This window comes from Nothobranchius furzeri, chromosome 14 (genome assembly GCF_043380555.1).
Source record: "Nothobranchius furzeri strain GRZ-AD chromosome 14, NfurGRZ-RIMD1, whole genome shotgun sequence".
In the NCBI taxonomy this organism is placed as follows: domain Eukaryota; kingdom Metazoa; phylum Chordata; class Actinopteri; order Cyprinodontiformes; family Nothobranchiidae; genus Nothobranchius; species Nothobranchius furzeri.
Genome location: NC_091754.1, coordinates 29,387,892 through 29,409,705, shown reverse-complemented (window position 1 = coordinate 29,409,705; position 21,814 = coordinate 29,387,892). Strand labels below are relative to the sequence as shown.

The 21,814-nt window shown below is 39.0% G+C and overlaps 2 protein-coding genes across 4 annotated transcripts; both read right to left on the bottom strand.

Annotated features, from left to right (window-relative positions):
• Positions 1 to 752: 752 nt before the first annotated feature.
• upf3a (UPF3A regulator of nonsense mediated mRNA decay) lies at positions 753 to 5,839 on the bottom strand. 3 transcript variants are annotated; one of them, XM_015965977.3, is made up of 10 exons: positions 5,542 to 5,839; positions 4,665 to 4,771; positions 4,464 to 4,570; positions 4,205 to 4,303; positions 2,980 to 3,090; positions 2,827 to 2,882; positions 2,581 to 2,739; positions 2,335 to 2,468; positions 1,642 to 1,948; positions 753 to 1,119 (listed from the first exon to the last, which is right to left on the bottom strand). In XM_015965977.3, the coding sequence occupies exons 1-10, from the start codon at positions 5,680 to 5,682 to the stop codon at positions 931 to 933; spliced, it is 1,410 nt and encodes a 469-aa protein (XP_015821463.1). In that variant the 5' UTR covers positions 5,683 to 5,839; the 3' UTR covers positions 753 to 930. The 3 variants fall into 3 exon arrangements, with proteins under 3 accessions (XP_015821463.1, XP_015821464.1, XP_070400578.1); XM_015965978.3 differs by having other exon boundaries at positions 1,654 to 1,948; XM_070544477.1 differs by having other exon boundaries at positions 4,665 to 4,775; positions 5,449 to 5,572.
• Positions 5,840 to 6,443: 604 nt separating this feature from the next.
• Positions 6,444 to 21,046, bottom strand: cdc16 (cell division cycle 16 homolog (S. cerevisiae)). The gene is made up of 18 exons (XM_015965976.3): positions 20,855 to 21,046; positions 20,633 to 20,687; positions 18,067 to 18,164; positions 17,900 to 17,938; positions 17,662 to 17,799; positions 14,591 to 14,750; positions 14,387 to 14,481; positions 12,907 to 13,040; positions 12,658 to 12,737; positions 12,519 to 12,568; positions 12,366 to 12,439; positions 12,154 to 12,279; positions 9,857 to 10,009; positions 9,487 to 9,550; positions 9,330 to 9,391; positions 7,776 to 7,911; positions 7,476 to 7,566; positions 6,444 to 6,927 (listed from the first exon to the last, which is right to left on the bottom strand). The coding sequence occupies exons 1-18, from the start codon at positions 20,900 to 20,902 to the stop codon at positions 6,674 to 6,676; spliced, it is 1,857 nt and encodes a 618-aa protein (XP_015821462.1). The 5' UTR covers positions 20,903 to 21,046; the 3' UTR covers positions 6,444 to 6,673.
• Between the last annotated feature and the right edge of the window lie 768 nt (positions 21,047 to 21,814).

Genomic DNA, 21,814 nt, shown 5'->3' with positions numbered 1-21,814 from the left:
AAAGTCCGTCCCTTTGTCTTTAGTCTTCTTCTGACTGAATCTGTGGGCCAACAGTCACAAAGTACAGTTTCTCATTTACAGAAATCAAAAATCAGATCAGATGTTCATCTGATTTAGGCCAACACCCTTTTTCTATTTACTCATATAAGAGCCACACCTTCACTAACCTTCTTGTGTTGAATCACCTCCAACTGTGATTAACTCACAACCATACGGTGTCTGTTGTCACACCCAGAGAACATCCTCAATGACGGAAACACCGCAGAATTGTTTGACATCATGTATTTCTTATAAAGAAACTTACAAATGAGACGTGCAAAGTTATTATTAAGCTCGTAAAACTATTTTTTACACAATGCTATAAAACGTAGCTACCCCTAAAGCTAATTGTAAAACCTATGTGGACAACAACTGCAGTGAAACATTTGTGATAACTAGTTTTGAGTAACAGAACAAAAATGCAAACTTTTCATTATAATTATGCGTTTTCCTTACAGATTCATTGTTGATCATGTATAAAGCTGGCTGACTAAACCACAGCACTAGTAAAATATTTAGACAGAAACTTTGTTTTTCTAAATTAATTCATAGTCATCTTCTCACCTGTACACAGTAATAAAAACATATTTTACTCTTATTAACCACGTCATCGGTCTGCAACTTCCTCCAACTTTATTGTTTGTTTCATTAAAAATCTATAAAATCAAGAATGATGTTCCCATGCAGAGGATACAATCCTATCAAGGGTTGACAATTAGACTGATGCTGGCAATCAGGCAGCGAATGCTCTAATTACTATTTTAAAAATATCTTCTTTCAGTTCCTTTTTTGAAACAGAACCAATAAGCCAGTTAACCCAGTCAAACCAGATAACCTGACAAACTGTTTATTTTACTTTATACATGTATTTCCTCATTTTACCCAGAATACTCACAGCTCATCTTTGCTTTTTTCAAAGCCCCTCTCTAGTCCAGTTGTCATGGTAACAACATCATAACAACGATCCGTCCTGCATTCGGGTGAGTGGCCCACAGGGATGCAGTCATAGCCTTTACTGGCTGAGCTCATACGTTTCCTGTTGCGTGCTCCCGGCTGATACAGCTGCATGGCTGGACGGTCCTGCAAGGAAGAGAAGAGGGCAGAGATGAAACAAAGGGCATAGTTTAGATCTAAAGGCTCCACTTGGGATTGAAATCCAGATGTTTGACTACATACTTAAAGACACACAGCTGTTAAAAGTTACAATGTGTATTTTTACACATTTTTAGTGACCTAAAAACACATGTGCCACACAACAAATTCTATTATAAATTAGTAATAGAAGAAAAAAACTATGAAAAAATGTACAAAGATTATGTTAAGAACACACAGGTGAGAGTGATGGTATAATAGGATTTCAGTTATGAATAAATATACTTTTAACATTTTGTTTTTCTTGTTTAAACAGCCCATCATCATCTCCACCACACCATTCAGTGAAAGTGTGAGTGTGTGGGTGGAGGTTGTGTATGTCACAACACTAAGTGACTGACATATTTTGTTTGTAGTAAAAAAATAAATAAATAAACCTTCCGAAGCATAGTTACATGTCTGCATCATGGGATACATCAGTGACCAGCTTCCTTTTAATCTCATGCTCACCTTCTCGCTCACCTTGTTTCGGAGGCGTTCCTTCCTGTTACTCAGCTCCTCCCTGTCCTCCTTTCCCATTTTTTCTCCACTGTCAGGACAGTAGGAGTAACCGTGGTGATGGCCCTCTTTCTTGGCCCGGTCCTGGCAGTAGCCTTTCCCCCACTTGGTCTCATCTTTCCGGCGCATGAACTTATCAAACTCATAGTGGTGTCGTTGTCGTTTTCTTTCTTCATCTTTTCCTCTGTGGTCTTTGTCTCGCTGCCTGCGCCCGTGTTGCTGCTGCTCTCTCTGCTCCTTGTCGCTTTCAGGCTGACCTCTAGTGGTTACATAAAGTAGAGCATGCACTACTGAAGATAATGAATTGTTTTTCATAAAGGTACAACCACAATAATGAAATTTCCGGCTACTTAAAAAAAACGTTTACATTTTTTTCCCTTAAATGTCAAAATGAATTTCACTGTTAAATAATTTTAACTGCAGGCAATAAAGAAATATTTAATTTTCCAACAAAAGTGTCTTTTGGATGAAGAACATTGCTAAAAATTTACATTCCATATACTTTTAAATGTCAACAACCTAGAAATAAACTAATTAGAACATTTACATTTGGATTATTTTGTTGATATAATAAAAAAGAAAACAATGGCAGAAATTTCTACATGTTTTCAATGCATGTACATTGAATCATTTAGCAGGTCTTACTTCTCTTTGGGATCTTTTGACTTCATTTGTCCCACAGATTTCTCCCAATTACCCCTGTCTCCATCACCAGTATCACTTTTCTCCTTCGTTCTGTCTGAATCAATATCATCATCTCTGTCGCTTTTCTTCAGGAGCTAAATATCCCACCCCAAAAAAAAAAAAAGGAAAATTACGTTCTATTTGTGTGCAGCTGCACCATTCACACATGATAACCACATTAACAGCACTGAAAAGGAGAAGTGATACCTTAATTTTGATGTCCTTTTCTGACAGTTTCTTCTGCTTCTCTGCCTCTTTTCGCTTGCGCCTCTCTTCCTCTCGCCGCTTTCGCTTTTCTTCCTCTCGCTGCCTTTTCTTTTCGAGTTCCCTCCTTCTCCTTTCCTCTCTCTTCTCCTCTCTGATTCTCTGTTAAATGTGTGAAACATCAAAAATGAGTTTATTTTTCATGGTTTACATTTAATTGAATTTTCCTCCAACTGTTTTATTTCTTACCTGTTTTTCAATTTTCTTATTTTTGATGTATTCCAGCAGAGGTGTTGTCCTTTTGGCTGAAAGCAAACCAAGAAAAAGAAGCAATGATGTGATTTATCTTTTGGAACAACCCTAATTTAGAGGTATGATTTTGTTTTAGTAAAAACAGAGTACCTATGAGTTCTTTAGTCTTGGCTTCAATCTCTCCGAGCAGAGTCTCGGGGTTAGCCATGGACTTCTCCTCATCACAGGAGTAATTCTCCAGGAATCGCTTGTATTCCGGGTCTAAAATAGTTTCACAGCCCAATTAGAGTTATAAATTGTACTGTTAAATTCAAACAAGATCCTTTTAAGTAGTAACATTCTGTGTATGCAATATTTTTAAGACAATAATAACAGCTTATATCGGTCAGCCGATATATCATGCCTATATTTACCGTTTGTTATACATCAGCATCGGCCTGTGTATTTGTCCTTAGTAAGACCAATTTAAAGTGACACTAAATAGCTTTTTTAAACTTTAAGCTAGAGCTCTAACATTGATCTCAGTGATTGGTGGGTTAAAAACTTGACCAGTTTCAAATTTGTCACCTCTCTGCAGCCCTCTGCTGGCCAGACACACTGAACTTTACAGTTTTGTGGAGGGGGTAGGTGTTCTACGAGGCGCTCTTTTATACGCATTACGGCTGTTAGCTATTCTCTGCAGTTAGCTTTTTTCAGTTTGCTGATCGTCAATAAAAAGTACAAGAAGAAGAAAAATAAATTTGCTTTTCTGTTGGCAGAGCCTGGAAGTAAAAGTAAGAGAGTAAAGCTAACAGCCATAATGTAGGTAAAAGAGCTCTACCTAACACCTACCCGCTCCACAACACTGTTAAGTGCAGTATCTGGCCAGCAGAGGGCTGAAGAGTGCTTTAAAATACGAAACTGGTCAAGTTTCTAACTCAACAATCTCTGAGATAAGTGTTAAAACACTAACTTAAAGTTTGAAAAGCTATTTAGTGGTACTTTAAAGTCAGCCACATCCTCAGGCAGCCCGGTGCTTTTGCAGAATTTAATTTAAACGTATTTTTATGTTCACTAATAATATCTGCATAATGAATATTCTAAATTTACTTTATTTAGGTGTCAGACTTTAACACTGAGTAGTGCACAAGGTTATAATTTAACAGTTAAATTCAGAGTTGAAAAACTGATTCTGTTTCAGAAATTTTGAGCATCAACTGATGTTGTTAGCATGAAAATAAGGTGGAAAATGTCCAGATTTCAGCCATGAAATTGGGCCCATAGCAATCAGCAGTACATATCAGCCATGCCTCCTCATTGGCATCGGTATTGGCAATTTAAAAAAAAAATCATTCTACCTCTATTTAGAATGTATACCCATACTTTGTTTTGATACCTTCTTCAATGCTTCCAGCTTTGGCATCTTTCTTCTTCAGTTTCTTCTTGGAAATCTTCTGAAAGGGAGCAAATTCTACCACAGCAGGATACTCCTGGCCTGAAATCAAATTAAACAAAATACTTTTTTACAAACCTACTATCAAATGGTGGCAATGACTATAAAAGCTCTGAATCCGCTCAAGTCTAATAAAGTTCAAATATGTTTTCATTTCTAGTTCACATTATAGTCAAAATCTTTTTGAGGAAAATTCAAATACCCTTGTTATCAATGAAGACATAGCCGTCAAACCGATCCCTGAACAGCAGAATGTCTTCTGTGTTTTTAAAATTGATGTAAGCTCTGGAGAACAGGTGAGGGTAAAGACTATGAAGAAAAACAAAAGTCAAACATTAATTAGGACAGCAAGTCACTGCAATAACCCTAACACTGCACTATTAGGTTTTACATCTGGTAATACCTTTGATCTGCAGAGAAAAACTCAAAATAATCATAAGATGGAAGTGGGCTCAGCTGTTCCTCTAACTGGTCCTTTGACAGGCTAGGTGGAAGCCTTCGGATTACCACCTGTAACAAAGTCGCACAGCTACATTTAGTTTCTTCCAAGCAAAACAAGCAGGCAATTCAATTATATTTGTTTTTATATTTGTCCCAAACATACATAAAAAATAAACATTTCCATGCAGATGTGAGTTTTAGGATCATCATCAGATGTAGTCCTGAATCAGTTTGTAACAAGGTAGGGCTGTTATAAAGAAGCAAGTGACTGAGTGGGATTAGAAATTAGCACATTTATTATTTTTCCTACTAATAAATAGTGTTTTCATTGTTAAGATTTTTATTTTAGTGTCAATACTTTTTTGTCTATAAAATGTCAGTTTTTTAATTGTGTAAATCAAAACAAATAAAAAACAACTGTTTTAATATATCGTTTTGGTCCCAATGTGTAGTGCATGGGGAAACTGGCAGCAATACTCTGGTTACTAAACATGCCGGATTATTTGTGTTTGACTCACAGCACGTAGATGAGATCAGCTGAGCCAGTAAAAAAACATTGAATTTAAGAAAATGTAGCCTTATTTCTGGATGTTTTTAATAACACAAGGGAATAAAAATGTATAAATTAGAGAAAACTAATCATATAGCAGACAGACTAACAGACAGATAGATAGATAGATAGATAGATAGATGATAGATAGATGATAGATCTCTCTGAACTGATAAAATGTGTTTCCCTTTCCTGTCGCTGTCCCTGGTCCTGAAGCGTCCTCCATGACTCCATGTTGGTATCCCGGAGTGTAAACACCGCTGCGCGTCTGTCCAGCCTGCTCACGTACCTTTGAGAAAACCTCTTTCTTCTCTTCCTTCTGCTTGGCGTTACCAGGAATGATGTCCTGCTCTCTCGAGAGGTCCCTAAACTGTATCTCGACGACACATTTCTCCTTGCCAACCATCATCTCGTCCTTTTCAGACCGCATTTCTCCCCATCACCCTTCTCTCGCTGATTGCCGTTTCTCTATGCTCGCGAGAAGACGGAAACAAAATACCGCGAGAGGTGAATTCGCGGATAATGGTTCGTCGGTTCATGCCGTTTGGAATTTGAATGGTACTTTTTTGTGATGTTTTATTATTTCTGTCAACCGTTACAAAAGTCTTAAGAGTGAGAATGTCCCAGTGGGTCTTTATTGTAATGCTTTATTTTAGGTTGTGTGTGTGTGTAACTTGTCAGTTTAGTGACGACCCCCCCCCCCCCCCCCACCACCACCACCACCACCATCCAACTGCTCTTTAACACAAATTGCTAATCAACCAATCACATAGTGGCAATTTTGTACTGGTTGACATGGCCAAGAAAACCTGCTGCAGAGTCTATGTACCACCAGTTTATTGCCATGTTAAAGTGTTGAACTGGGTGGGAAAAGCACAATAACCCATAACACAACTTTTTTTTTTTTTAAAGAGATAAATGCATGGTTTATTGTAGGAATAACAACAAAAATCTATTCACCAAAATTGATTCTATTCAGCTGGTTCTTCATCCAGAGTGAAAATCCACAGGTTAAGCAGCAGGGAGGGTCCTGCCTCAGGCAGTAACAAGTGATATCATCTTTAACATGTGATGTGAGGTACGTGGCTGTGTTTGAAAAACAGGAGGCAGGGGGCCACGTGTTTCCAGTGTTTCAGCCCAAGACTAAACACATTCAACCTCTTAAACAAGGCATGTGTTCATACACCCCCTTTTAAAGTGCATTCTTGTTAATTCTTATGGTATACAATGGGTACTGGATACAAATTCACAAATCTCCGTTCAAAACCTTCACTGTATCTTTGTTTAAGACCACTACATAGTGCACAAAGGGGGAAAGGACAGCTGCTGAACATGTGGGTTGGTTGATGTCCTTTGGGCTTGGGTACTTGCATCCATGACAACCTGTTACTACAGCAGTTCCACCTCCTCACAGGATAAGATCACGTGCTGGTGTCTGATAGGGTGTCTAGCATCATGTCGCTCTCGTACATGTCACACTCAAGGGTCAATGAGAGCCGAAGAGGCGTCTCCAGCATCATCTTGTCCTGATTGGATACGGGCGTTTCCAGTGGCGTCACGCTCGTCTCATCCAACCTTGGCTCAGCTGGAAGCTCACCAGACTCTGATGTGTTCAACATCTTCATCAGCGCCGGAGTGGTCAAGCTGCCTCGCACCTTGTCATTTATGTCTGTGCCTTTGGAGGAAACACAGAAAAAAAGAAAAAAAAAAAAACACATTAAAATCGCTACAATACAAAATAATAGCTTAAACATCTAATTTATCCTATTTTTTTTAAGTTAGACCAAAATCTGTCAATATTTGGTGTAGTCATATATTAATGTAATCAAATGTCATTTGATTTAACTTCAACATAAATGTGCAAAAAAATAAATAAGATGAACAAGAACTATAGTTTACAAAAATAGAAAATTATCTGAGGCTCTCAGGAGGATAAAAATAGTTTCAAAGCCTTTAATATTCCATGGCTAATCAAATAAACCAATGTCTACTAGTTTCAGCCACACTGGTCTTCGTCGGGACAAGACATGTTTGTTAGTCGGCTTACTTCTCAGAACCTTTTCTTTTTTGGTATTGCTTGTATCCCTAACCTGAAGAGCACCGGAGGTACTCACAACCGCTTCACACCCTAGAAGCACTACATGCGTTTTTGATGTTTTTTACCTGATATTTGAGGACATAAAAGTACTTGAATGTATTCTAAAACACCAATACAAAACCAACCGATATAGGAATCTGTGTCACCGAAGTACATCTCAATGCAATGACCGAGCATGGTCACGGAGAAAGTGTCATCCCTTTTCAGTCCTAGTGCCTGTCACGGGAAAGAAACATCAAATCAGAATCCATTCTCTATACTGCATCTAGCATTACAGCAATACACCTAAAAGCATGAGCATCATTAAAAACTATTTTCACTGATTCATGAGTTCATGCTTTCATCTTTTTAATCCGGTGACATTATATTGTTTGTACAAGCATGTAGAGGACTGAAATAGGCCAAATCATATTTTGTAAACTTACTGTGTGAAAATAGTCAATGGCACTTTCAAAGTCTCCCATGAGGCTGTGCACGTATCCTATTGCAGAATAAGTAGAGGCGTGCTGCGGGATCAACACCAGGGCTTGACGGTGGTACTCCAGAGCCTGCTCGTACTTTCTACAAAATTAAAAATGACAAATATGAATACAAAGTCAACTCTAAATAGGCAAATATTAGCAAAAAAACGAGTTAAATATATTTCAGTTGGAGTTTAACTCCATTCTTGGTGAAACAAATCACTAGTGGAGAAAGACAGTTCCACAGCTGTTGAGCACCGGTGTCCAGTTGGATGACGTGCAGAGTGCTATCTAGTCAAAAGTAATAAAACAATGCAAGTCACACATTCCATTTATAACACAGTACTCTATAAGTTACAAATAATGAAAAATCATCTACGTTTAAATGTTGCATCATATAAAAAACAGCTTTCACTATTGCTGCCACGATTAGTCGATTTGTCGCGATGACGCCAACAAACAAAATAGTCGAGAATAAATGTAATAGTCGTCGACATTGTTTATTCTGAGCGTTTTTTAAAGTTCGACTTCGGCGGCTGCTTTCTGCTTGAAGCACATGCACAGCAGTGGGCCTCCAGATCAGCTTTGGAATCATCACCGTAAAAAGAAAACATCATGAGGAGTCAGCAACGTGGCTCAAAAGTTTAGGATCATTTTACAAAGACAAAAGAAAGGCACGTAGAGTGCATAATCCGCAAAGTGAAACTCTCCTTTCACAGGAGCACATCGGCGATGCATGTCATGGCAGAGAACGAACAGTCACCTCTGTAAGCTAATTACCTCGTTAGCTGCTAACATCAACAGTTACTTGTACTCATTGGTGTAACAACAACTGTAGCGCTAATGTTACAAATGCTAGTGATTTATTTTATCCCGCTACGTTACAATGTTATAAAAAGCAACCCTACTCTACAACGGATGAGTTTGTTACAAAGCCAAAGAAAGATTATTTTAGCTGGATACATTTGTGAGCACAAGTCATTTTGTGTACTATGCATTTTTGTTTTAGGTGCCTATCTGCATTTGACTGTAACATTTGTATGAACAGGCTACAAAGTTAATTAAAAGTTGATAAGTTATCATCTTGTCTTTATTATTAGATGGCACATAAGTGATCACACTTCAAACTAGAAGCTATTGATGGGTATATTAGACAATCCTGGTGCAATAAACTATACTTTTGCACGACACGATTAGTCGAGTATTAAAATAGCCGTTTGTGGCAGCTCTGACTTGAACTCACTATTTCTCCACTCGCGTCACCAACTATCCCAGTTCTACAACAAGTGCATTAGTGGTTTACTGTGTTTTTAGAGATCCTACTCTGACACCCCATTTGGACGTCCAACAGGATCTTTTGCTTCTGATTCTGGTAAAACACTTTTTTTTTAATTAGAAATAAAATAAAATCTGCAGGTTCTTAGAGTGGGTGCTTCTGACGGCATTAAGCAAAAAGTAAAGCGTTAAAGTCCACATGGGATTTTAATTCAAATTAATCGGACGTAAACACAAACTTACTTCAGTTTTCGACACACGTGACCCAAGTTATTTAACAAGGGCTCCCACTTGTCCACAGTAACCTTGAGTAAACAAGACAGTAAAAAACAAAAACAATCATTCTTCTGTAGAACCACCTGTGTTAAAAACACAATGACTCCACCAAATGATCCCTTACCTCATTCCCTATGGCTTTGATCTTCTCCATTGCATCAAGAAATAACCTTTCTGCTGTTTTCCAGCTGCAACAGTAGCAAAGAAGCACTCTTACCACATATTAGTTTATTACAGAATACATCAAACACTATGGTGTTACAGACATCAGCTTCATGCAAATCTTTCTGTCCACTGAAACAACAGTTGAGGAACAATTAACTGAACTATCAATCATTTTGTTGCCATAGTGACTGCATCAGGACCAATAGTTAAAAACAGACCTACTTTAACAAAAAAAAACACAGCTTGGCAGCATCTATTTGTGGTAACATTTATACAACACCATGACCTCTTAGCATGCTGTCTTTGTGTGTTTGCAGTAATTAACTTACTCCCCATTTTGAAACGCAACCACCGCCACCTCATGGATGACAAATGGGTCTTCTGGAGCGATGCTGAGAGCCTGGCTGAAGAAACGCTCTGCCAGTTTAGAGTTGTTGGTCAGACCATATTCCAGTCCAATGTAGAGCATGGGTAAGTGACAGCTATAGAAAAAACAAATAAACAATCCACATTCATAGTAAATTAAAAACATCGAACAAAATAAACTTACATCTGAGACAGGTGACACCTCACAAAGCTAAAAACTTCTAACTTTATACAGTTGTGTAAAGACGCTGTTTATGAGGCCTAATTCTGTTATTCTAACTCTAAAACCCTGTCCTAAAGGAATAAATCCTCTGATACTTCAGCCTGTTTGCTTTTTAGGCATGAAATAAATAACTAAAAGAGTTTATTATCAGTTGCTATACAAAATTTTTGCTCTCAGTTTGAACTTGTCCCAAGTTCTGTAATTTAGGTTTTGTTAACTCTCAGTGAGTTAAACTCAAACCATTTAAAAGTGGCTATTGCAAATTTAGAAAACAAATTAGTTAAAAAAATATTCATGCCTCTTAACAACGTTCTAACATAGTATAGCTATAAATATCTTTTGGCGATAAAAAAAAAAAAGAATAAAGTGGTTCTCTTGCATTTATTTGAAAACCTCCGCCAATAGCACGGCTCAAACCGAAAGCAACTACTGAACCATCCGGATGTCGGTCTCACCAAACCGCCACAGTTCTGAGGGGTACTCCATTCATTACACACTCGCGTATTTAGCAACAGAACACCACTGGTGTGAGAGGTTCTCAGTAGTGATGTGTCAACGCTTCGAAGTGTGCTTCAGGTATACAGGAAGATTTTTTTGTGAAGCGCGTATCGAGGCTTGTGTTGATTACGTAAGCAGTGACGTTTGAGGCCTCGTTGGCAGTCCGTGCCGCGTGATCAATCCAGGAACTGGCTCGTGCTGGATTCTAAATAAAAGGGGCAGCCACACACCGCTGATTCCCTCGTCACATTGTGCTGTCGAAACCCCAAGTCCTGTTAGTTTTCTCTCTATTTTGGACCAGACCGTATATTAAAAGGACAGTTTAAGATGATATTAAGAATATATTGCCATCATAAGCATTTATTTCCTCAGTTTAAAGGTTTACAGTTTTACTTGAATCGTCCAACTGATGGCGCAATAGAGCAAACGAAGCACCTTGGCGCCTCAAATCAAGAGTTGACCAGTCGGATGGAAAGCTTCAGCTCATCATGACGCTTCATCTCGCCATCACTAGTTGTCAGCACAATAAGGAAAAACAGCCCTAGTCTAGGTAATCTGGATGTACTCAGGAGGTTTTTTTTTTTTAAGATATCGTAGAAAGTTGCTGACTTTTGGTCAAACTTAAAACGTAAGGCGGAAAACGTAGTCCAGTGTAAATACTGTAAAATGCATTTAGCCTGCCACAACACCACATCCTCCATGCTGCAGCACCTGACCAGGAAACATCCACATGTAAATGTCACTTCTGCAAGCGGACTCGGAGGTCCGCTATATATTCTGGACACTGTGCGAGTTTTTCGTATGTAGCACTCAGTTTTCAGCTCACACTGGTAGCAACACGTCGGACCTAAAAATGTGCTAAAAATAGCAGTTTTTACAACACGTCAGACTTTTTATTGCGTTGTTATTGACGTCTGTTGTCCCTCGGGATTGCTGCAGGAGGACACAGGTATTTATGAGTGGTGGAGGAAAATGAAAGAAAGTAAATAAATGTTTTGTGATCAGTATAACTTGACATAATCATGGCAAACATGCTTTCTCGAAAATCCTTGTTACTGTGTGAGAAAAAAAAGTGTAGAAATTAAAACGGACGTGTGTTAATAGGGAAATAGCTGGCGAGCCATGTTAGCACATGCGCCGTGAGCGGTTCTAGTGCTGTTTGGGCCGCAGCCGCTCCCAGCGCTACTTCAACAGTTATCCTCCTAGTTTTTGTCTGGCTTGCAAGCTAGTAGATTCTCACACGAGGGGAAAATCGGCTCAGGTGGTATACCTATTTTTTGCACAGACATTTGTTTACTGTGAAGTAAAGTTGAAGTGCTGAAGTTTTGAAAACTAATTTTGAATAAAACTTGAAGAATAACTGGCAATTGCGTGCTCATTGCAAGAGGTCTTTCATATTTTATAACATGCTATGTGATATAATGGTTTACAAACGCAAAAGGGTAATTTATTAGAGTACTTGATTAATCAATAAAAGATTCGATAGAGTACTCGATTACAAAAATAGTCGATAGCTGCAGCCCTAATTCGTTCATTAACCCTTTCATCAGCTGAGCAGCAGTGAAGTAGGCAGCCATGGCTTGATCGTGTTCACTCTCCACAGCAAACGAGTGGCCGTAGGCGATCCACGCAGGACCGTAGGTTCTCTCCAGGGTCGTGGCTTTGCTGCAGGAAATTCACAACAGGAGGTTAGCATTAACCTGAAGGTGCAAGTTCAGTAATATGGCCTTACATCTTTCTAACAAAATTACCTAAGGTATCGGCGGGCGTGTTCATTTTTGCTGCCGACCATGAGATAGTAGCACCCAACGGCAAACCAGGATACCTGGTAAAAGGTTCAACTGGTTATGAAAGACAGTTAAGAGTATGTTTCTGCAAAAAGGTAAATAAAACAAAACGCTTACCGGGTTGTTGGGGTACAAGTCAACAAGTCTGTGTGAGAGGTAAAATAACTCTGCAGAGATGAAAAAAAAAAAAACTGATCAAAAACAAAAGCCGAGAATTCCAGATTTTTTATGTATTTATTTATTTTGGGTGGATTACCATTTGATTTACCGAGCTCCACCAACGTTCCTATGTGAACTGGTAAACAGTTGGCATGGAAAGGGTCTTTTACCAACACCCTAAAGGAAAAAAAACAAGAGTCTGACTTTTAAGTAACTTGTTTAACTCTTTATATGTAGATGCACAGCTAAAAGGCTGCCAATAACAATACCAACCACACATTAGTTATCATTAAACTTAATATTTCACCAAAAGGAAAAAAAAAGGATGAAATGTGAGGACACCTACATGGCTGTGAGTTTGTAGCACATCTTGAAATCACAATTATAATAGTGCCTCTCAGCAAGAGACACGACTACATCCAAGTTGTCCTGAAGACCGTTTACCATCTCTGGCACCACCAGATCACTGGGCTTGTTATACTGCAGAGACAGAAAAGGACAGTTTATGTGTCTTCGCTCTCAGAGCAACGATTGGACGGCTATGAAACCACATAAAGGCCCTTATGCAAACGTATTACAAGGTATTTTTATACTACAATACAATATTGATGAGTATCATAGCATCAACTACATAGTTTTAACTCGTCTTTCTATAACCGTTCATAGATCAATCTGTAAAAGCGAATCTGAGCTCTTACTAGAGGTAGACGATATTTACCTTTTTTTATACATCGGCATCAGCCGATTTCTGTCCTCAGTCAAGCCGATTTTTAGTGAGGCGCATTATTAGGGCAGCCCAGTGCTGTTGCAGAGTTTAATTTCAAATTTAAATTCACTAATACAATCTAATTAATACTAATTAGGTGCCTGACTTTAACACTGAGCAGTTCACAAAGTGCAGATTTAACAGTTAGTTAAATTCAGAGGTCAAAAACTGAAACTGATGTTGTCAGTGAGTTTTGCATGAAAATAAGATGTAAAACCTCTGAAAATTGGCAGTACACATCGCTCATCGGCTGACCATGTCTCCTACATATCGGTATGGGCAATAGAAAAAACAATATCGGTCGACCGCTAGCTCTTACCACTGTAAAAGTGATTTTGGAACTACAGAGAAATCAGACCCACGTACCGCAAGGTCACAATGAGCTAAACCACAATTTAAGCATCAGTTAACATTATGGCTCCATACAAAAAGTGCTAATTGATTTTATAATAGGCGAAGCTGAAATAAAGATTTTAGCCTTGCCAGAGTCAGAAAGAGAAAAATATTACACTATAAGAAAAATGGCAGCACCTATAAGATCGCAGTTTATTTTCTTTATTGTTTTTTTACCTCCACCAAGGCGGTAATGCTATTGCTAACTTGCTTTTATGGTTGGGCAACAGGATATCTGCATGCATCTTTAATTTAGAAATTTTTTGGATGCTTTACACTGCTCCAGTATTTCATTTCCTGTCTGGCTTGATCTGAACTACTGAGCTTGATGCATTCTAGAAGTGCGGCATGTAAAATATAAACCTGACATGTAAATTATACGCGCTGTCAGAAGGAAAAAAAAAACATTGAGTATAACGATGACTCTTCCACGTGTACTGCACTTCACGCATGTCAAGTGTTGCTTACACATCCCGTGGAAAGCTGGGATAACTCTTCTGCAGTTTTGTTAAAATATTTAACAGTCAAATTTAAATTATTGTAATTTTTTGTCTGATAAAGGGCTGTTAATTGTCCACTCACCATTAAAATGCACAATTATTACATTTTACAGTTTAAAATATTTGTACGCATAGAAAACAAATGTTCCTTTGAAAAAAGATGTTACCTTCTTTAATTTATTTTCAAAAAGGAAGTGTAGCAGCTCCTCCTCTTCCTCTGTGCACTGCTGATTAAGGTTAAGTGACCCGAGGAAGTCTTTTTCTGAAAAAAGAGCAGAAAGTTTTCTTGAAATGGTAAAATTCTGAATGCTGCTGCTGCTGCACGGTAAACAAAAACAAAAAGCCACATGATTTGAACAGATTAACCGCACCTTCCTGTGCCGTCAACATGTGGTGGGAAGTCAAAAGGTCAAAGGCTTCAAAGCAGTACACATCTAGTTTCAAGGCCTCTTTGTAGCTGGAGGTTGCCAGAGGCCTGTTGTCCATGGCATCGTAGATCTTACCCCGCAGGAGGCAGATGGAGCTACTGATCTGCAGTTTACCAGAGTAAAGGAGAAAATAAACAAAGAGTAAATGCCTAGAAGTAGATTATTGTCAGTTTCCTATAAACTACTTCAGGCCTTAAAGTGGGATAATGAGGATGAGAATAGGGCTGTAACAAATGATTATTTGGATCATCGATGAATCGGACGGGGTCTCGACTCGATTAATCGGGAATTTTTTTAAATTGCAAGGGAAACCTTTTTTCTCTCCTTCAGTTACTCTGCCAACAGAACATGATTGTGTTCTGTTTGTTAACAGAGTTGTTAAATGTTAAAATAAAGTTCATTAAACAAAATAAGAAACATCCTGGATCGGTTTCTTCACTTTCTTTATTGAAGTATCAGATCGATACTCTGTAGCCGCAGATTCTCAAAATCTAATTATTAGGACTTGAGTGCAAAAGAAAAAAAAAAACTGATCAGAAAAAAAAAGTTTAGTTATCATTAAACTTATGCTACAGTAGCTTGCCGTATTCCTTCAGTGGAGTGGTGTTGGGCAGAGCAGACGTGAAGCAGCAACTAGGGGTTGCATGACTTAATTTTTTTTAAAGTCGACAGTCAAGTAATGAAAATCGAGTCGACTTTGACTAGTCGTCGATGACGTCATACACCTGAAGCAGCACAGGGGGGGGGGGGGGTCGGTAGGTTCGCTGGAGTTTTTGACAATTAAAATTGTGCCCACATTTTCAAAGTTAAACACATTTCTTTTAACAACGGTAGTTTCTGCTTCAGCCCTCTCCCCCCTCCCCCTGCGCAGCGGCCGCAAACTCACTGATGCGCCTGCAGCCTCTCAGTGTTCCTGCTGCTCTAAATATTAAAATAATTATTTCATTTTCTGTTCCTCACTTCTGATTACCTTCAATGGTGTCTGTTTGTTGCAACCACCAGGTACAAAAACTAACTTGTTTTTATTTGACTATTTTTCTGTCCTGTCTGTTTATTATCTTCCTGCATCTCCTCTCACTCCTAAAGAAAAACTGCTACATGGGTTCATATATATTCACCTTATGAGTTACCTTTGAACTGCAGTTCTAAAAGATCTACCGACCACAAAAACAGCAGAGTGCAGCTGCTCGCCGGCCGACTACAACGGGACCGTTTTTACTGCGGAATTCGTGCCGGAGCGGAGCGGATAGTGGAATCTTGGGGGTGCGTCACCGGAGGACAAAACAGGTGATGCGCCTGGCTCCGCAACAGCGAAACGCATCAGGCACAAATGACAGACAGAAAACATTAAAGGAAATGAGCCGACATGAACGATCGCGTGTTTAACTTGTTTTTGAGGTGGCGACACCTGATTTGGCGGTGCTCAGGACGCAGATGTCTGGAGCGCGTCAACAATCAGAGCTTTGCATGTGCAAACTGGTTAAGATTAGGATGGGGTGAGGGGAAGGTTAAATTGCAAGAGGGAAATGGTCACAGTTTGGTTAAATGTCCGTTTTACCGCGGGCGTCAGTACCGACGCTCTAGCACAGCGCGTTGCCTCCGCCTTCCGACGCGCAGGGGCTCATCACCTGCTGTCTTTTCCCAGGACTGCATCTTGTCAGTCATTATCACGTGACAGTGACTAGTCGATGACAGGCATAAAAAGTCACTACAGAGCCGTGAAGTCGACTAGTTCATACAACCCCTAGCAGCAACCTGACTGCAGCGGCGCTGGTTCTGCTCCGTAGCGTTGCAGACAGCTTCTGAACAGGATGATGATGGGGGACTTCTCTTCCGCTTGTAGAGTTTAGATTTTAGTTTCACAACTATCGTGTTTTTTGGAACCCACTTAATCGTGAGCCTGCTACCCGCTAGCATTAGCTAATCTGCTTGTAGCTACACCTTTGATAGCAAACTGGACTGTTTCTGCCTCTGTGTCTGCTGGTTTCTCTGCTTTCCTCCACAGAACCTAGATTAGCACAGCGTGTGCCAGTAAAAGGCATCTTCCTTACACAATAATTACACGTGCAACATATTTGTGTCTTGCGTTCTGATCTGCCTCGGTCTGCTCTGCTGACACATCAGATGAGCTGCACGCATTGACTGTTACTTAAAGGTTGCATAACACAAAAAAAAGTTGCACAACACGAATCGATGACGAAAAGCGTTGCCAACGCCTTTCTTCATCAAATTCTTTAGATTTGATCAATTTGTTGTTGCAGCACTAGATGAGAATTCACCAAAAACCATAAATAGTCCTATATGTCTACTGCCCCCCGGTGGAAAGGGACAGTTTTATGACTTCAATAATGTTGTTTTTGTAATTTGATTACACAATAAAATGTTGTTTTAACTAGGGATGTGTATTGGTGAAATTCTGGCGACACGATACTTATCACGATACAGGGGAGACGATACGATATTCAGTCGGACAATTATAGCGATTTTTTTAGGCTAAAATTATTATAAGAAAATTCAATAAATGGTCCAAACTGATTCTTAACACGATTAACATGAGGTATCTGAACCATAATAGAGGGATTTACATTTCAGTGGTGGAAAGCAACTCCACTGCACCCTACTGCTGACTAGCGGATGGCATTTGATTTGCACCAAAAGAAAAGAAAATACACAAATGTTTGCACGTAAATTCTTCCCAAAAAAATCAATACACAGCTTTTGAACATCGATATAATATCGCAGGAAAAATATCGCGATATATTGCTATATCGATATTTTCTTGCATTCCTAGTTTTAACATTAGCCAGCACGTAGCTAGGTTTAAAAAGTTACATTTAAACATTTTTCATAGTACAGGCTAAAAGGGGTTAACAAAATATTCATCAATCTTCAACAAGATGACAAATATTTTAAAAGAACATTTTATGCAAAATTTTCTATTAAGCATTGTGAAATAAAAAAAATAATGGTAGGTAGACTAGACAAACCATCATAACAATGACACCAAAGCTTACAGAAGCTGGAGACATGTCCCAGTCCTTTGCAGACTCTGTCCCACCGTCCTCCTTCCCCCTTTGCTCAAGTAGCTTCCTATTAGCTGGCTCCTCTGCATCCAGGATGTCCAAGGCCTGCTGGAACTCTTTGGCAGCATACTAAAGAGATGATAATCATACCATGTTTGTGTTTTAATATTTAATACGGTATAGACTGGAATACTTAGAAAATGGAATAACAAACTTCTTTTTGACTTACATGGCACCTAGCAGCAAGATACTGACAAGCTCCATATAACTGTATGGATAAAAGCAACAAGATAAATTATGTAGATTAAATTATTATGAAGTTATTTTTACAAACAAAAATAGGAATGTGTTTAAACTCCAATCTCATCACTCACTAACCAGTTCAATATTACCTACCTTGTCAAGCTTTCGTGACCGGAGGGCGTGTGAGGCTCTGTGGTACTGTGAGGTGAGATAAAGGCACTGAGCGAGCCAGTAGATATCCTGGGGGTCCTCTGTGTGTCAAACAAAGAGGCAGAGGTGATCATTTTCTGCTAAAATGTTGTTGAGAGCAGTGTTTCCCTTACATAGGCGTTGCCATAGCGGCCCGCCACGGCTGAAATCCAAGCGCCACGCCTACAATATCCCGAGTTTTTTTTTTTTACGCTGTTTCCCAAAGAAGCAGCGGGAACTACTCTGTTGTTGCTTGTGATCACAGGCGGCAGGCAGCAAGGAGGAGGAGGCAGGGCAGGGTGAAGTTACAGCATACGTTACTGAGTTCAAATTAGAAAGGTAGCAGTAGATATAATGCTTTTTTGTTTGCAGCCCGCCAGGTTTTCCTCCCCCTGCCAGGCTAAGCGTCACTTATTTATGTCAGGGTGACCATATATCCTCTTTCCCCGGGGCATGCCCACTTTTCACTGTCTGTCCGGGGCGTCCGGGAGGTTTTCCAACATTGATCAAAATGTCCGGTTTTTCATCCAGGAGCAGGGATCAAGTTATGGGGGGCTAGATATATTTCAGGAAAAGATCCAGCTTCTGCCTGTATTACAATATTTATGGACTCTCAGCGTAGCGGGATTCTGTGGAGCGGAGAGGATGCAGAGCGCTGATCGTTGGTGCGTCCGGCACATGATACATTCTCAAGGTGGTGCAACAAAACATTATTATTAACACATGATCGTTCATATCTGTTTATCCTCTGATATTCTGTCTGTTAATCGCTCCGTCATCGTGTGCTGCGGTGATTTCACCTCACTGACGCAATATCGAAATGCACACTCCGCTTTGCGGTCAGGAGATCCCTTTGATCTGCTCAAAATTAACTGATGAGGTGAAAAAGTAAGAATCCAAGCAGCAGTTTTTCTGGAGAGTTTAGAGGAGATGAAGGAAGATGAGAGACAGACAGGACAGGAAAATAGTTAAATAAAAACAAGAAAACAAAGCTACGTGTTTGAAAGTAAAATGTAGGTAGATTTATCTCCACTACGCGTTTTATAAAACAATAAGTTATACACATGTAATATTTATACATTTGATACAGTTCAGATTATCTGAATCAGATCATCTTCAAAACTCAGCCACACACCCAGGGCTGTTTCAAGGTATTTTGGGGGCCAAGGCAAAACAGAACATCCCCCCATCACTGGGTTCCCCCAGAATTGTGTAATTCCTACCCTGTCCAGGAGTGTTAATTATACAGTTTTTATAAAAAAACACCTCAGACATTACTGACATGTTCTAATATTGTCTGACGAAAAACAAAATTGTTGGACATGCTTTCTCATCTGCTTCTTTTCTAAACTCACAAAAATCTGTCAGTAACAAAACCGTTTAAAAGATACTATTTGTGGGTTTTCAGAAAGTTTTCATGGAGTTCATGACAAACTTGTTTTTTTATCATTGACCCTATTTTCTAATCTCACAGCTGAAACAAGCATCCTTAATAATCTGTGCACAGGAAGCTTACCAATGCTGTAGTAAAACAAAAGGTATAATCATTTTTTGATTAATAAAACCTTGTTGCAGCAATAAAGCAGCAGAAAAATTAGATTTTGCAATAAATATGCAAAATATTTACAAATGAATTGTTAGTTGGAGCTGCCCCGTGACTGCCTGATGGAAAATCAGCGGGTTTCATCAGACTCGTAAAGTTTCTTGTTTTTGCTGGGGATCCCCTGTATTTTACCGCTCCCTCCTGCAGTCTTCCTCTATTAAAATTTAAAGTGATTCTGTAATCAGACCACAAGGCCCTTGAGATGTTTTTCCAGATGCCAAGAAAAATTAAATGACAGTATGCGGCTAAACGCAGAAGATGTGCTACCACACATGAAAACAGGATAAAGTGGGAGGATGATTTGTGACAGAAAACTGTCCACCCACAGAAGATCCATTTAGAAAAATTTGAGACTGTAGAACAATGCATGTGAAAACAGCTCAAATGTACACTGTCAATCTACGTTTCTCCATTTTACTTTATAAAATAAATAAGTTGACCTAAAAGTGACAGTGCTAGTGCCAAATTATGGATTGAAGACCTAGACCCAGAGTCTATGCCTGGACTACCAACAAACTAGTAAACTAAACAGTAAAAGACTTCATGTGCTAATAAATCTATCAGTGCTTTCATGGGCTGTAATGCAGTTATGACACTACTTCCTTTAGCACTGAATGAAATGCCTCAAATGCGAGAGAGGGGGGAGAAAATCAAAGCAACGTGGGTTAAATATATTTGCAAGTGAGAGAGAGAGGAAGAGAAAATATGCATTGCTCACACTATCTGAGCTCTTTTTCTGAAGTTCCGTTTCGATTTATATAAACAATTATTTTGTCCAAATCACAACTCCAGGATTAAGTTGACCATTTTAAGACTGCAAGTCAGAAAGAAAACTAACAATGCGGCAGACAAAAAAGCTATATACTTTATAATTACTAGAGGAACAAATAACGTGTGATCTTTACTGGTTAAAAGCCATTTACTCACCATGAGAGAGTGATGCTATCTTATCGGCCCAAAACAGAGCACTTTGATATTGTTGCTGAAAACAAGCACACAGGTAAAGATCATTCATTTCTTTATCAATCCGATGTGTACATCGCTTTTCATTTGAGTGAATGGGAAGCCCACTGAAGGTTTGTTAAGCTAGTAAAAAGCTAGCATCAATTAGCGCCACATAAATTAAAAAAACATACTTGGACTTCTCACCTGGTCAATGTACTGCCGCACTCGCTTTCTGAGCCTGTCAAGGTTCATGTTGATTCATACAAAAACTGGACGTTCTGAGTGTTAGAAGTGAAACATTCCCATAAACAGACAAAGCTGTGCATTACACAGTACGTGTTAGCTTGTTAGCTGCAAAACTCAAATCCGCGGCTTCTCCCTGCAACGCGTGTTCTGCGAAATCGTGTCGTAAGGAAACTTGACCAAGAACAAATAGTTCCGTTTCCGTTTTGAAAAACATTTTTAAAAAGTAGTAAAAATAAATAGTATTTTGTTTCCTGTGAGAACAATGTAAATGAAAGCAATGAAAAGAACCATTAAACTTTATCTTGTTATTCTTTTTTATGCAAAGTCTTAGGACAAATTAAAATGTTGGACTGAACTGCATTAAGAGCTAAAGAAAACTCTTTATACAGTAGGTTACAGGTGTAGTGAAGTGCATTGTCAACCTCTCCCCTCTTCTTTTCCTCAACTGTAAAGGGCAGGGTGCCCTTCACATCCCAGAGTTAACTTTTCCTCAAACATGTTTTCCAAAGCAAAAGTGGTATTTTTTAAATTGTTTTGCTGACGTTTCAACTATCATTGTAGCCTTTCTCAGAGCTTTGCCGATGTTGGTTGTGTCACTTCCTTCTCCATTTATCAGCAAAAACAAGATTAAAATGACCCTTTTGCTGTGTTAAAAAATAAGTGTAATGCAGTTGGATGAAACATGCTGAATGAACAAAATGACTTGTAACAGAAAGGCTTTGTTACAAAAGTCGACAGGGCCACATGACAATCTACCTTATAGTGTTTTCAAATTCTTTGTAGACTTATACATCAACCATTACAATCATCTTTATATTACCTACACGGCTGCTTTGAGAGCAGCCTCAGAAAATATATTTATAGGATTTTAGAGTTTATGCGGGATTCCACACAGAAACGTTTGCAGAAATTAAAAGC